Genomic DNA, 16,358 nt, shown 5'->3' on the forward strand with positions numbered 1-16,358 from the left:
GCTGCCGCCGGGATGTTCGCCTGGCACCGGAGCTTTTCCCCCTGGGAGCGCCCTGGAAGAGAGGTGAGCCCGGCCGCCCCCGCGGCACACCCCCCGGCCCCCGCTCCTCCTTTCCTAAGGGTACTTAGGGCTGCCCGGCCCGGCCCGCCCCGCTCCCGGCCCGATGCTGCGCTCGCTGCTCTCCGGCTGCCTCTGTCCCCACGCAGGTAAGGCGGCAGCGAGCGGCCCGGGCTGCGGAACCCGCTTCGCTGCCCCTCTGAAAGAGGCTCGGGAGGGAGCGGGAGAGATGGGAGAACCGCTGACTCGAGCGGGCTGCGGGGTCGCGGGGGCAAACCGCTCGCGGTGAAAGAGGGGATTAGCATCTGTAGAGACTGTGCGCGCTTTTATCTCCGCGGGTATTGTTGTGGCTTCGCACGGACGTGAGGCAGAGCAGGTCTGCGTGACTGCCGCCGTGCCGGAGACGGGCATCTCCTCGCTTTCGGGGCTGGCGCATCCCCATTCCATTATCGCGGCTCCGAGAGGTTTTGCTCGCTCCTTTCTGCTCAGTATAGACGAGGTGAGGCGGGCAGTGAGGCTGTAAGCTGGTATGCTCTTAGTCTGCTTGTTTCAGGCACGCGTGGTTGGGTACGTTTTATCCCTGCAGCAATTCAGCAGGCTTTGAGACTGCGAGTCCAGGCAGCAATATCCCCTTTGCACTTCAGAGTGCCCCTCGGCTGGAAACACGGCCTGTGAATTTCATCTACACTAACATCACTGCACGGGTTCCATTTGCTTGGCACAGAGGTGGCTGCAAACACATTTCCAGAGTTTAAGTGTATCGTGCAAGACGCTGCACTGGAGTGATTCTGCTTCCAGGGGTCTTCACCTCCCACCTGCACACTGAGCTCTGGGGCCAGTGGGCATCACCTCAATGCGGAGGGCTGGCTTTAGCAGAAAGCTGATCAGTGCTGCTGCTGGAGCATACCAGCATCACCACAAGATGAGGAAAATGTTTGAAAACGTACATTTTTACAGAATAGTGGAAACTACTTTTTTTCCTTCTCTGTGCATTATTTGGCCACAAACTTGTTTCCTCAAAGCGACATAGAGCAAGCCTGTAGGCGAAGGTCCTGGTGGTGGGAACAGACTTACCACACAGGGCACAGAGGAATTAAAAGAGGCTCAGCTAGGAACAGTGAGGGCACTTCCTAGTCACATCATCTGAAAAGAAGCATCAAGTATTATTTGCATCCTGGTTTGGGCCCCAGCTTCATGCAGAAAGAGTCAAGAATTTGCCAAGAACTTGCAAGCTCTGCAGCAGGGACTATGAAGTTGCATTCCAAATGCAGCTCCCAAGGCAGAATACAAAGCAAACAACATTTTTAGAGGTGCTGCTCAGTAGCAGAGGTATAGGCTGGATCTGACTCTCTTTTTTGAAAAGCTGTTGTAACAGGTGGAAGGATCTCATATCAGCAAGTTCAGTCTAATGCAGCTGCAGAAGTTTGCACATCTCCTCATCATCATTTCAGGGGAGGTTCGGGATGGAGATTAGGAAAGATTTCTTCTCAGAAGGAGTAGCAATGTACTGGCACAGGCTGCCCAGGGAGGTGGTGGAGTCACAGTCCATGGAGGTGTTCAAGAAACATGGAGATGTGGCACTGAGGGACATGGCTAGTGGGCATGGTCAAGGTGGGTTGATGACTGGACTAGATGATCTTAGTGGTCTTTCACAACTTTAATGAGTCTATGATCTCCAGCCCCAAGGAGAGCGATAAAATAAGGAGTCTTCACCACCCACGTTGCCACCATGTAAGATTTCCGACGTACTCTTCAGTACATTATGCTTGTCTGCTGCTTCATTGTTGGAGCTGAAGCAGCTCTCGAAGGTTTTGTCTTGGGACAGAAATGACTGCCCACGAAGAACAGGTTAATAGCCCCAGCGACCTTTCTGACATAATTCATGAGTTCTTTTGACTTCAGCAGAAGCATTGGGGTCTTAATGGCTTCAGTCCATAGAGCTATTGAACAACTGTTTATCCAAGCTTATTATAGGCAATAAAACCTGAATTACTGCATACCTGTCATCCCTGGGGGGCAAGTTCCATCTCTGCAAAGGGCCTCCTGTCTCCCTGCACATTTCTAGCTGAATATACCTTACGATATGAGGTAGCCTGCAAATCAGATGAGCAAGGGAAGTAACTTCTAGATTAAGCAGTTTTGCCAGGGTGTTTTCATTTTCTGCTCAGACACATTAGCATGCTGCATGTTAGATAACTAGTTTGATTGCTGTTATACTCAGCTGTTCTTGAAATACAGAGTTAAAAATAATTACACAAAATGTTGCTGTAAAGGACTCTGGCCTGCGCTCCCTCCATTGCACTCCTACATGAAGGGACACAGGACATACTGTGGTTGTCACAGCTCTAAGGGTGCAAAAGTCAGTGATGAGGGGGTGATGCTCTTTAGCTGGTGCTATGAGTAAGGTGAGGTGCCAGCCCATACAAGCACCCGATGAACCAGGTGGTGTATGGGAACCTGCTGTGCCGCAGGACTTTCTGCCAAAGGTCACTCATTTATCAGACCTGTCGCTCTGTTTCAAAAAATCTTCACTGGTCACTTGGAATGAATAGAAGCAAGCAATAAAAGTGTCAAGTGGCCTCTCTACTTGGGTAAACTAAAGAGGAAATGGTTTTCCAACTATATCCATCAGTAAACAATCCATCTCCCTCCCATTGCACCTCAAATGCTTGAAAACAACTATAATTATCTCTTTCTCTACTAAAACATACATATTGAAGTGCTGATGCCTCCTCAAAGTCCTTGAACCCTGTTATCTTTCTCTCAGCATTTATTCTACATGGAATTATCATTACCTGCTGCAGCTCTGAGGTTGTCCATAACCTTTTAGGTCACACAAGATTACCAAACCATCATCCAGAGGAATTATCACATTGTATTAGCAAATTATAATCCAGAGGGACTTCAGACACAAACGACAGTGAGACCGGGGAACACTCCAGATCAATCCAAGAATTTTCTGTTCGAAGACTGTCCAAGATCTCAGCTTTGTTATGCTTTTTCCTTTGCATCCAGCATTTCAAATGAATCAGCTGTATATATACATACATGCATTTCAGTTCTCTAGATGAATATAAAGGCAAATTCTAAGAAACAGGTCTATCATGCAAACATCCAGTTACCGCATGGAAATGCATTCCTCTGCAAATACGAGTTTTCCTCTCACAATCTCTTCCTTCTCACTCCCCAAAAAAGCTGCCCTTATAGGTAGAGGCTGTAACTGGTACACTGAGACCAGAAGACCTCCATAAGCTTCCCCAGAATTTCCCAGGTTCAGAATTGTCTTAACTGCATAGGAAACCACAGGGGGCTCATCTGTGTGACAGCCCTCTGTACCCATAAGACTGTGCAAGGTACAGGACAACCATTACCAAGCTACAAAAGTAATAGCCCCTGTGCACCCTGCAGCAGGGCCAGCACTGAGAAGTAGGTGACAATCCAACCTAACCCCTAGAACACATGGTGGAAGAGTCAGCAGCAAAAAATGCCTATTGTTTCAGAAAGGAAGTGACCCTTTTCTCTTAAATGCTGGGAAATTGAGACCTCATCATCGGCAAGGAAAAAAAATTTCTGCAGTGAAAGGGAAATGCCACCTGAGCTGTGCAGCCAGCAGTGGTAGGGAACACAGAGGCAACAGAACTAGAGGGGGATTTTATTTTTTTTAAAGGAAGGAAGGAAAATGAGGGAATGCAAGGACTGAGTGGGAGAGGCAGCCTTTTGCTTCTAGGTCATGAGAGTGACTCCAGCTCACTAGTCACTGCTGCCTTGTGACTCTTTACAAGTCTGTATAGGGTGATCACTTCTTACTGCACTTGGAGACCTAACTCCATCACAGAATTGAACCTTTAGCACAATTGGAGCCAGAGATGGGTCACCATGCAAGCTGCGTGGTTCCAAAAGATTTTCTATGGGGTTTCACAGGCACATCTTTGTCCTGTGCTCAGGGCATGGTGGTGTGATTTGATTTCAGCCTCCCTTGGAAGGTTGTCTGTGCAAAATCCTTGCTGTTCCAATAATCCAAGCCACTGGTGATGCTCTCTCTATTCCCGATGCTCTGTTCCTGTGGCACACTACAGCTGGGGACTACCAGCCTTCTGGGCACAAGTCCAGAAAGTGCCAAGGGTCATGTAGTAGAAACAGGCACCTGAGCATCTCAGGACTGCTCACCTCATGCTTCTGCCTGGGATTGCCACCCCAATAATCCTGCTAGCACCACTTGGAGCAGACAGCTTCATGGCGCATGTGAACCTTGCAGCATTTCTGGGGCTAAACAGAGGGCTCTGGTGGCTCTCAGGCTGCTATCACTTGCAACACAATGGCCAATTGAGATAAAGAAAGCTTGGCTCCAGCTAGATCAGTCATTATGCACATTTAAAACTGATTCTCCCCTTGCCAAGCAAATCAGAATAAACGTTTTGAGAAGATAGATGGACACAGACCATAAGGGAGGAGAGCAGCACAGGGCAACACCGTATCAAGTACTGCATTTGCACAACATCAGCTCCTCAGGAAGCTCCATGCTGCCACTGGCAGCACTCTAATGTCTCTTCCACCTCCAGTCCTTTTATTAACCAGATAATGCTGTGATGCAATACTCAAGTCAGTACATCAGAGACCAATACACAGATCATAAGAGACCTGGTCATGTGACCTGGACTTCAAATGCTTTAGAGTATGGGGATTTAAATAAAGGCTGTTTAGTAGAAGGGTGGGGGCTTTTGCAGGAGCTCAGTCTGGGCAGGGCTGGGATTGCCCTTTTTTGGATTGTTGTGTGAGTGTTTCTCTTGTACAAAACTTACTTGGGTTAAAGAAAATGCTTGAAAGCACTTTCATGCTTGGACACTCATCCTCCTTCCTTAGGTCAGAATTGTCTGTATTAATGTACTAGGCTGTGCCCTGGCAGCTGCTGGTTATTGTGAAACAGGAAAAATGCACTTGGACTTAAACTTCCAAGGAAAGGAAAGCCTCAGAACAGCAGCAGATGTGAGGATTTAAACTTCTCTGCCAGGCTTTGCTATCTGCCAGAGGAGTATCCTAGAAAGCAATTTGGAAATATAGAAAAATAACATTCAAGAGATTCAGCTGAGATACACCGGTTCCTTTCTCTCCCTACCAATTACTTGCAAATATTGGGTAGTGCACTGTTACCACCTCCTCATTAGGTGGGAACTAGCCTTATCCTCCAGCTCTTCCATTGCAGGAAACCCAGCAACTTGCCCAAGGTTATACTTCATCAGTCACTGTCAGCTACTGGTTTACACTACAACCCAGGGAATCCTGTTTATCTCTTGGTGCAATTACAGAGCCATATAACCCCTTGAGAGGGCTACTAAGAAAACAGCACAAGTTCACCTGAGACAACATTTGGCCTGGGTGCTGCTTTGGCAATGTTGCCAAAGGTACTGCAGGAAGCCATATCATTTCTAAGCACACACACAGCTCTATTCCCCGTAGCGTTACCACACCAGCACCTCAGCCACGTGTTTGAAAGCAGCATCTTCTGGTACCTTACACACACCCCTTCTGGGGTGTGGAAAACCAACCCAGGGCAAGGGAAACAAAAACAAAAAGAAGCCCTGGCTGTTTTCCCAGGGAGCAGTCAGCATCAAACCTGGCTGGCCTCCAGCACCAGCCTTAATGCTGCCCCTCTGTTCTCTGAAGTGCTTCACACCTTCTTTCAAAACGCTGCACAGCTCTGTAACTCTAGCCCTGCAGCACGCTCCACCAACACCCAGCAGGAGGCCGCCTTCCCAGCTTTGTGTTGTTTGCTGCTTGCTATTGTATAAAGCACTTACAATCAAGACCCTCAGCTCAAAGCACCTGATACAACCTTACTAAAACCCTCGTTAATGGGTTAATTTATAGCAGCTGAGGGCCTTTTTTTTTTCAGTTGCACAGGTGAACATTAATTGCACCTTTCTGGTGTTTGTTGGCAAGGCATTTGAAAGAGCTGAGCACTTTTGTATGCTTCTTTCAGGATCTGTAGCAGAAACAATCTACGCTTTGGGAGGCCCATGAGGTAGACTCTATAACCCAGTTAATAAAGGACACTATTCCTTAAGAGAGGTGAAGCAAGAACTTGAGTTTCAGGCTGCTACTTTAATCATGGATGATGTCTTCGCTGTTGCACAGCTGACCTCACTGACCATAGGAAAGTATCACTGAATGAATGAGGATCAGCTGCTTAAATGTCTTGCAAAATCCAGCCATCTTTTGCATCCATTCTGAGCACATGGTGCAAGACAACGTTTTGCATCATTATCATAAGGGCCTGGGAGCATAACTCAGAAATGTTCTAACACTGTGGTTACTGGACCTGTCAGTGCCAGGACTGATAGTTTGCAACCCACACCAGATAAATAAGAAACTGTTGTGAAACTGGTTCATATTATAGGGACTACAGGATGGGAAAAGCAAGGCACCGTGTTGTCCGCAGAACTTTCTCAGCTCTGGAGCTGGTGGTATCGAGGGGACCTTCTCATTGAGTGTCAGGAGTTTAATTTCTTTTTAGTTTCTTTATGCCCTCATCAAACTTTGTAGTACCACATGGTAGTCACAGATGATACGGATTACAGCATCTAATATCTTCTGTAAGTAGCAAGACCTCATGTTAATATGCTGCTTCCTGATATCAGACAAAGAAATATTTGTGCAGGCCACAGTGAACCGGTTAAGCAAGAAAAAAAAGGCTGATTGAAAGACAGCGAGAGGATCTCCAAGCAAATGAAAGCATGGCATGATTAATAAGTGAAGGCAGTCAGTGTCTCTGGGAATGGTCTGCTACTGCATACAGTGATTCCTGGCAGGAATGACAGCTACATTATTTCTTCTTAAAAAGAAAACACCACACAGCAAATGCTTTACTCCTGACTCTTAGTGAATGTTGTGCCACAAGGGGCAATGATGGCATCCGAAGGGCCTGCAAGCCTTTTATTTTTCAAGAAGATTCTGAACCCTGCCTCTGGCTGCAGAGAGGTGCTGGCAGCTGAGCGAGCAGTTGCTTTTCACTCTAAAACAGTAACGGCTCAGCTCCAGCACCTCCCTCCAGGACCTGGCACCAAGGTCCTCCTTACTGCTGTTGTTTTTGCTCACTCCTTGTCCTCAGCTCAGGGTCCACTATACTCACCCCAAAAGGAGGTGCCCTGTTACCCAGCCCAGTGCAGCAGCTCCTGATGAGCTTTCTGTAGCTTTTCCATGGGCAATGTCTTTTTCTGGCTACCCATCACAGCAGTGTGCTGGTGTAGTGTGGCTGGCAGGCTGGTGCTGTCTCAGATGCAGCTCTTTGCAGTGGAGAGATGCCTGAGAATGCTGCCAAGGGAGGTGAGTGCAAGTCTGTATTGGATAAACAAGGTCTTTTGTATGGGCTTAAAAGCACTACACACCCATAGAAAGTCCCAAAGAAATCCCATCAGATATGATCCTTCATCACTCTCAGCCCCTTTGAAAATCCAATGTAAAATATTAAATCTGTGGCTGCCTATGAGCAGTGAAGGGCATGTTTCAGTTGTGTCCTGAGAAATTCTTAAGATCAAATAAAAGGAATATTTAAATAAAGTAGAAATTGACTCACATAATTGCTAGCCTGGCATTAATGAGTAAAATTCTCCCTTGTCTGCAGACATTGCAGAAAGCAAGCTAGAGGAGGGAAGGCTGGAAAACGGGTTACTTCGGAAACAGGGATTTTTCTGGGTTGCAATGAAGGAAGGCTGCCCTGCAGAGCTCTCCTCACTGCCTCCAGTTGGGGGTCCTCACCTCTTTTACCTGCTTACAGACTGCCACGCTGCCAGGCATGAGTTTCTGAAGCAGCTGTGGGTTTGGTGAAAAGGAAGGAAAGCAACAGAGGGGAATTACTGGAAATGAAGGAGGAAGTAAGACATCCTCAAGTGTGTGCATGGTAGCCCTCCGAGGTGCCCTGGGTCACAAAGTAATAAAGGAGAAAGTATCAAAGAAACTGAAGTTCTGTGCTTCAGCATTCATGCTACCTCTCATAGCAGACACCAGAGTGAAGCAAAATTGCACTCTGAAATGTGAGATCCAGAAAAGCAGTAAGAAAACCTGGGGCAGATCTCCAGCTTGTGCAGATCAGCCTTTCACCCAGAGACTGTTCTACACTTAATCTGCATCACTGTGTGAGATAATCACAATGTGAAAATAAGTCCTCTTTGTTCACGTGCAAAAACTAATGAACAAGGCTACTCCCACATCCTTTCTCTTTATAAGGAAGGAAAGAGTTCATTTAGAAATGATTTCAGAACTAACACCATACAGAGAGTGAGAAAGATCTATAGTGCCTCGTTTACTTTTCCTATCAGTACTTGCTTTTCATCATCTGTACGTGTGCAGAGCACTGCTAAACAAACAGTTTGCAAATTACTTGTTGCAACCAGAAATTCATTCAAATCTGCAGAAATAGATTTGGTTTTGTCTTTTTTTTTTTCCCTACTGCTTCAGAATACATTTAATCAGGAAATTAATGTCTATCTTGTGCTTCCCTGCGTCTGTTTGCAATTAATGACAAAAAAAAAAAAATCATCTGACTACCTATATTGTTTTCTACCTACCTACTAACTCAGAACTCTGTGTGCATTTATGATCCCCCAGAAGGACTTCAGGTCTGTGAAACACAATACTTTTGTTGTAGCAAAGTCTACAAGAAAGCTGTATATAGCTCAAGAAAAACAAACCGGGCCAGGGCTGCCCCCTTCTACAGTATTACTGCAGACAGCTTTCCATTCACATTCCTCAGGCAATGGGCTATAGATTAGATTGAGTTTGCAGTCTCTTGTGACCTTCTGCTTGTTTTCCTTTACACAGGTAAGAAGAGTCCACCTGCTGAGGACAAAGTAGTGCTAACACATATGAAGATACTGAGTAATGAAGGAATTCAGAACCCAGGGCTAGTACCAGAGGCTCCTGCTGATGCTAGCCGTACTGAGGAGCCCAGTCTCCCCAGCACAAACTTCCCACAGGACTGCCAGGGATGTCCAAATGCTGCAGCCATAACAGCAGACACAGACTATGCAGAAGCCCCAGTAGGCACAGATTATGTAGCCACGCTGCCTGACCTCAGCAGCTTTGAGTCCAAGTGCCGCCTTCACAGGTTCTCCAAATTTGAATCTGAGGACTCGGGAGTTGAACTGCCAAGCGGGGCTAACTCTCCATCCACGCCAACAGGTTCAGAGAAGAGCTTTGTGCTTCACAGCAGAGACTCATTTTGTGACTCAGGTGTGCTTAGCACCTCATCTTCTCCAGAAATTGACCACCTGATAATGAGAGCATGTAAAGAGCGTGCCAGGAAGGTTGGCCACCAAGGTGTGGAGAGTGAAAAGAAAGATGAGCTCTATAGCCAGGAGTCAGATGTTGTGCAGATTCCCACGCCTTCCCTTGAAGACTTCAGTGTTCCTCAGGAAGGAGAAAATCCTGATGAACATTTTGACCAGAGTGATAGGCAATCTCTGGAAAAAGAACCATCCCCAGAGACGAACCCCCCCACAGAGAGCACTCTTCCCACTCCGATTCCCATAGAGGAGCCAAAAACAATTGCTGACAATTACACGGAGCCCTTTGGCAGTACACAAGACCTTCACCTCCATGGACATCAGCTGAAGAAGTACCCCACAAGTGACAGTCTGGACGAATACATGAATGAATGCTGTAGACTGAGTGAGGTAAGAAAGGCACCTAAACTGTATCGTATAGCTAAGCTTGTCTAAATATCTCAGTAAAGTTCTCAGTTCTGCTGTCCATAACAAATTATGAGACATTTGAACTAACAGTAAGGTTCATTTCAAAAAGCTTTACATTAGAGGATGTTCTTATGTCTGTTCTTAAAATGAAAACTGTGAAGTAAGTAATCCTGCAGAGCCACACCACATCTGATAGTTGGGGTGGGAGCAGAACACGGTTTCAAAGTCAGGTTATTCCTGTTTCTGGGAACAACTGGCTGGCTGTTGAGGCTCCAAAGTTTGGAGAAAACTTGTCTGAGGGGCAGTTATTCTGCCCAGGCCTGGATCTGGCTCAAGAGCCAGTTCTCAAGTAGTGAGTGAACAGCAAATTAATGGACAAATCCAAATCTTTGCTGAGAGCTTCCATTTTATTTTACTGGAACAGCTGTGATGGAAATTCTTGTGTCCAGAGACTGACTTAATTGCAAAGAAGTAATTTTTTTCAGCAACTTGTGCTACTTCAAACTCACTCCTTTCCCATTGCTGGGTACACTGTGTAATGAACAGGAGAATAAAAAGCTGCCTGAGCACCTGTTCCACACTGAACGCTGGGAAGTGTTCAGGCCAGAGCTTTGCCTGGAGCCTACACAGACACGCTGACAGATTATGAACCTGCCTGCCATTGTGGCTTCCAGGAGCTAGTGACAAAAAGTAAACTCTCACTGCGAGTTAATACCTGAGTGAGAGCCAGAACAGAGAGCTCAGTAGGCAGAAGGAAAGGAGAAGGCAGGCTAAGTACCAAAGATCACCAAACAGTGCATGTTGGGGGTTTTTCAGAAGGTACAAGGTGTTTGGATCCCTTTAAAAAGTAATTCTGATAGCTGGAGCCCAAGAGCAGTGCCTGTTGGAGACTCCAGAGAGTCAGTCATCTGATGTCACACACCAGGCCTGAGGATGCTGCTTATATCATCAGAATGTGGGGCTGTGTTGCCATGGTGTGTCCACGTGTGGCTTCCTATCTGGATAACAGTGATCAATTGGAAAAGGGAGGCAGGAGGGAGCCAAGAGACACATGCTGTGCATATAACAAGCATATTTCACCGTGACCTCCCTGGCCAGGCACAGACTGGCCATCCTCTCCCCAACCAGACCTCCCCAAACAGCGAGGAAGGTCATAGATGGCCCCATAGCTCAGGAACCACTGCTCTTAATATTCACATCTGGGCAGCACAAGCAAATCACGATCAAATGGAGTGTCCTTTTCCTCACTAGAGCCACCTCACACATTTTTGCGAGGTGAGTGACTTTGACGGTTTCCAGATAGTGGCCTGGCCTTTTGGCTGGGAGTTCAGAAAGGATTGGAGCAGCAGACTTTGAATACAAGGAGACTTTTTATAAAGTTACCTAAATTCTCTGTAGCTCTGGAGGGTTTGCAGCCAGCTTGATCTTGTCTGACAGCTTTGGCTGCCCATGAAATTCCTTTAAATTCTTTGTGAAGCTGAGCCTCAGTTTCCCAAAGCAGAGCATTTAAATAAACAAGAGAATAAATTAGAAAGAGGTTGAAAAGGAAATGAAGCTCTTTGTGGCTTATCTCCCCTCCTTTTTAATATCCTCACTGGCTGAGTGCTAAAGCTCTGTGCCCCAGAGCATTTCTCTGTGTTTGTTTTTGGAGCTGTACAAATACAGCTGTGACCTGGACACTGGGGAAGCCTGCCCCCCATCACAGAGCACCTCCAGGCTGCTCTATCTCAGGATCAGCACTCTGCTAACTGCTGGGATGCCAGCAGCGCCCAGGCTAGCTGGGGCAACAACAGACCAGGGCTGCTGTTGTATTTGATCCTCAGAGCATGAGGACAGCAATGACAGAGCTTTGTGCCCTCGCTAAACCTGCACAATGTTGTCCCATGCTCACTGTCATGCAGTGCAGGCAGGACAGTGTGTGATCCAGACAGTGATTTATCCGTACAACTGATGGATGCATCTTGGTTTGCCCCAGCTGAGGCCCTACCTCCATGCTCACTGGAGTTTTCACATGCTCCTGTCACCTGTCTGAAATGTGACTTAGAAGCCAATTCTTGTCTGTGTCCCCGAGACCACGCCAGGCTTGACATCTCTGGAAACACAGTCAGTGTCATCTGAAAGACAACAGGCCAGTACATGGAAATCCCACTCTGCTTGGCAAAGAACATGCCCCTTCCAATTAATTCCTAATTCACTTGGAGTTTCCCCAGCCCAGTTGGCTGTGGTATTGCCAGTGGCTCTGAGCTTACCACCAAGCAAGGATGCAGCCCTGGATGAGGACTTGATATCCTCCAGTCTCACTGCTGAGGCTGCTTCTGAGAAACGTGAGGGAAAGTGGTGGAAAAGAGGGACTAGAAAGGACCAAATGTTTTGATGCTTTGGATTCATTTGGTGAATGGTTTTGGTTGAAAATATACATCACATCATTTCAGTCTGGCATTTCTTAAACAAAGTGTTCTGATCTTCTGTTTTGAACTGGCGTTATTTTGAAATTTGCCTACATTTAAAAAGATGAAAGAGGGTGGAAGCTGTTAAACAACAAGAGAAAGAACTTTGAAGCCTAAATAAAAGCATTTCCTTTTAAGCCAAATTAAATGTTTTAGGTCAGTTTGAAGATACTTAGCTTTTGATGCTTTTGCTTTGCAAACACTTCCTCACGCTCCATAAAGTTTACATTTAAAGTCAGCCCAGGCCCCTACAAGAAGAGAGAGGGAGGGAACGTTGTCATCATTAAATGAAAAAAAAAAAAGACCTTTAGTCACACAGCACTAATTATTCTTGTCCGAAGAAGTCAAACTACTTGTCAGTGGAGAGGAGAAAGACTGAGGGGAAGGATAGGGCAGGCTGTGATGCTCTGCCCATAGCCTGTGCGTGCCGCGCGCAGGAAACCAGAAGCTATCAGCAGTGCAACCACTCGTGGACATCAGGGTGGAGTGATCAGAAATATACAGCGTGATCCCTCACTTTCCTGTTATTCACAAGCCTCAGGGTGCTGTCAGCTCCCATTGACAAATGTTTCCCGCTCTGCCTATGGCGTCACCAATCAGTCACTCCAAGCCCATGATGTGCAGCGTGTGATTACATTCCTTTGCCTTTGTACAGGCCCCATGCTCCATCCTTGCTTGCCATGCTGATGGGGTGGAGGAGAGTGGATGGGGATTTCTGCAAGGATAGGGCACTGTTCTACTCAAAATGGGGGGAAGCAAAGAGTCTGATAAACAACTATCTGTCTTGCAGCTCCCACTGGCCTTCATACCTCAGTAGTGCAATAAGACAGGGCAACTCCAGTGACTTCAGAGGAAAAGCATGATTTTACACCAGCCAAAATATTGACCAGAGAGCTCTAGATAAGAGCTGAAGTTCCCAGTGCAGGCATTGATCTTATATTTTTAGGCTTCCCAAGGAATTTGTGAGCTAGCAGAACTGTGAGGATTTATTGCCAACTGAACAAGGCTACATACCTGCTGAAAACCCATCCCCAAAACCTAGTCAGTTGAGCACTCTCAAAGGCAGAGATCTCACTCCAGTTTCCCTTCAATCCACATGGTCAAATTGTTAGTGGGAGCAACTCGGCACAGTGGGGCTGAGACCTTGGCATCCTTTTCTTCTTCCTGAGAAAGTCTTTCTGTCTGACATGCCAGAAAGAAAAAGCTGGCACAATTTATACATTATGTACTTACTTTCCTATTCTAACCTTCTGATTAGTAAAAGTTCTACTCGATCCTCTGCATCTTTCTATTCAGAAACACAGGTTTTATGCACCCAAAAATAGGTGCATGGCTTTTGTTCGAGTACTATTTAGCAATCCCCAGTGGGGAATGGGAAACATTTCAGACCCGTGAGATGAATGTTTTGGGAAGCTTCATCTGAGAGGACAGACAGAAAGAGACTCCTCCTGGAAAATGTTTGCAGTTTTCCTGTGGTTGCTCCCCCACAACTTCAAGCATAAAACTCTGATAGGTGTTGAGAGGAAAATATTTATACCAATATGTGACAGAGCAGGTTCTGTACTGCATGCAGCACAGCCAGAAGATAGTGAGGGATGTGTAGGTGTTTCCAGTCCATGGAAAAAAAAGTCCTGGAAGGGTCCCTGGAGAGGCCCTCTCTGAGCAAACATTTTTGGGGGCAATCTGCCAAGTTACACAAACTTTCTGTATTGAATGCCCGCCATATCTGAGCAATCCTACCACAAATGGGCCTCATGGCAGGGCACGAAAGCTGAAGTGCTCCCTTCAAAACTCTTACTCTTGTGTGCTTCCTACTGAGATGGTTGGCTCTGCAGGCGTGGGCAAGCACTGCAGGCTCTGCCTGGTTGGTTGCCTTCTCACTCATTTGCACCTGCTGGGATCACGGCAACAAAACACAAATTAATTCGCTATTCAATAGCCCAAAGTTCCTGATCTGAGCACTCTCTGAGGGATGGCTGTGGAATGAGATCCTCCAGTATATCATATCCGATGTGGTTTAGTTCCTCCACAAGGGTGAATCCCTCTTGCTCCAAGGCCTGGAGCAAGTGCTCTACCCCTTTTCCCTCTTTTCTTTTGGGATGAGTGACCTCTGTCCTGCCACTTCTCCTCTGGGTGCTGCCGAGAGGGACACAAAACTCAGGAAGGCCAATGGACTGGGAGTCACCGTGGATTTTCATACCATTTCATGTGACCTCTGTCCCAACTTCAGACACAAAAACATCTGGACATAATAACGCCTATTTATAAACAACATTGTATCATCATTTGTTTAAAAAGAAGTAAATCCTAATGCTGATTATTTTTGAACACACCATGAGCTTTCTGACATAATGAAAAGACAGGAAGAGTCCTAAGGCTGGCATTTCCCCAAAAACGTAGATTGTTGTGGGAAAGGAGACAGAGTAGGCTTCCTGCTTTTGTAGAGGGAGCTTTTTTTTTTTTTTGAAGTAAGGTAAACTTACAGTGCCGCTTTTGTAAAGATCGGGGCTTATTTTACTTACTGATATCAGATGCACAGCAGCAGGCAGCGCCAAGGTGGAAGAGAGCCTCTGCATGCATTTGTGAGCACTGCATCTGGGGGGAAGCCATGGGGCAGTGGCTGCAGGCTGGGCATGGGGAGACACTGCAGGTCCCGGGCGGGAAGAGAGCAGCAGTACAGCCTGCTCATGGCCCATGCTCTTCTGCTGATGCACAAACACTGCAAACATCTGCTCACGGACAGCACACAGGCAATCCTTTTCATCAAAAATCACACCACCTCCTAGCGCCTGGTCCCCAGGCAGCTGCTGTGCCTTGAGCTCAGCTCCAAAGAGACCAAGCTGAAAGCACACATTTCCAAATGGGCAACTCGTCATTCTGAAAGAACTACAGCACAGTAAAACTCACAGCATTGCAAAGTTTCTCTCCAGTACTGATCATTTTTGTCCGTGCTCTGATAAAAGCATTTTAAGACCATTTGATGCCACATTTACAGAACATCCTGACAAAGCTATACTGCAAGCTTGGGCCAGCAGACTTCCTTAATATCTGAGAAAATGGCAGCAGGGGTCTTCTAAAGTGGGAAGATGCTGTTCACAAGATGCAGAATGATTCAGGTACATGTGGCTGCAAAGAGCAGGCTGGGCTCCCAGTAAGGGTTGCTCTGCCATCTGTGGCTCAGGCTATTTTGTCATTGCAGGTGAACCAAGGGAACAGCAAAGCCCTGGGATCTGGTCTGGGATACCTGGAACACATTTGCCAACTGATTGAGAAGATTGGGCAGCTGCAGGAGCACAACCTGCGGCTCCAAAAGCAAGTCTGCAGCTTACAGAAAGAACAGAAAATGAGCCAGATAAAAGAGGTAAGCAGACAGCATAGAATCTTTCATTAAATGATATACTCAAGGCCATATGGGAAGTCTCCAGCCCATCTGAGGGATGATGCTAATTTTACTTGACCATCTGGGCTGGGTGCTCTGTTCTTTAGGGAGCCCTTGCCCTCCATGGTGAGCTCAGCTTCTCTTGGGGTGGGCTTAGATTTCTCTTCTTATCCAATTTTGTTTCCCAGATGCCCTAACTACCATTTACTTGCTTCTGTAAGTGACCTCATGCCATGGCCAACTCTGTTGGTAGCTTTCATTTCTCTGCAGTCAAAAATGCCCCAAGAATGCATCTCCCTCTGACAGTGTTATCAAAACAAAACACTTTCACAGACCTCTGTAGCAATCACATGTTTTGAATTGCAAGTTCGTTCTTTCTCTTCTATTTTCATGTTGTTGAAATACCAGAATTTACCACAAAATAGACACAATGGAAGAGAGTACCACTGCCCAACATCCATGCTTGTTTTTTTTTGTTTTCCCTTTCTGCTCTGCTGAGCTACCAAAGGAAGAATCACAGAATCACTGAATGGCCAGGGTTGGAAGGGACCTCAAGGATCATGAATCCCCAACCCCCCTGCCACATGCAGGCCCACCAACCTCCCCATTTAATACTGGACCAGGCTGCCCAGGGCCCCATCTAATCTGGCTTTGAACACCTCTAGGGATGGGGCATCTGCAACGTCTCTGGAAAGTCTGTTCTAGCACTTCACCACTCTCTGTAAAGAACTCAGAATTTATGATGTGAAACATCTTAGTGCTCCCATCTGTCTTTTCTTTCATTAATTT

General features: G+C 46.6%; 1 protein-coding gene across 2 annotated transcripts in view; it reads left to right on the plus strand.

Moving 5' to 3' along the window:
• The first annotated feature begins 99 nt into the window (after positions 1 to 99).
• The window catches only part of LOC104911952, a 29,022-nt gene continuing 12,763 nt past the window's right edge, over positions 100 to 16,358 (plus strand). The window contains exons 1-3 of one of the 2 annotated variants that reach the window (XM_010714417.3): positions 100 to 206; positions 8,872 to 9,725; positions 15,390 to 15,551. In XM_010714417.3, the coding sequence (XP_010712719.1) occupies positions 164 to 206; positions 8,872 to 9,725; positions 15,390 to 15,551 (1,059 nt within the window). In that variant the 5' untranslated portion in view covers positions 100 to 163. The remainder of the gene's footprint in view (positions 207 to 8,871; positions 9,726 to 15,389; positions 15,552 to 16,358) is intronic. The other variant, XM_010714416.3, reaches the window with a different exon arrangement.

Source organism: Meleagris gallopavo, chromosome 8, assembly GCF_000146605.3.
Source record: "Meleagris gallopavo isolate NT-WF06-2002-E0010 breed Aviagen turkey brand Nicholas breeding stock chromosome 8, Turkey_5.1, whole genome shotgun sequence".
Classification (NCBI taxonomy): domain Eukaryota; kingdom Metazoa; phylum Chordata; class Aves; order Galliformes; family Phasianidae; genus Meleagris; species Meleagris gallopavo.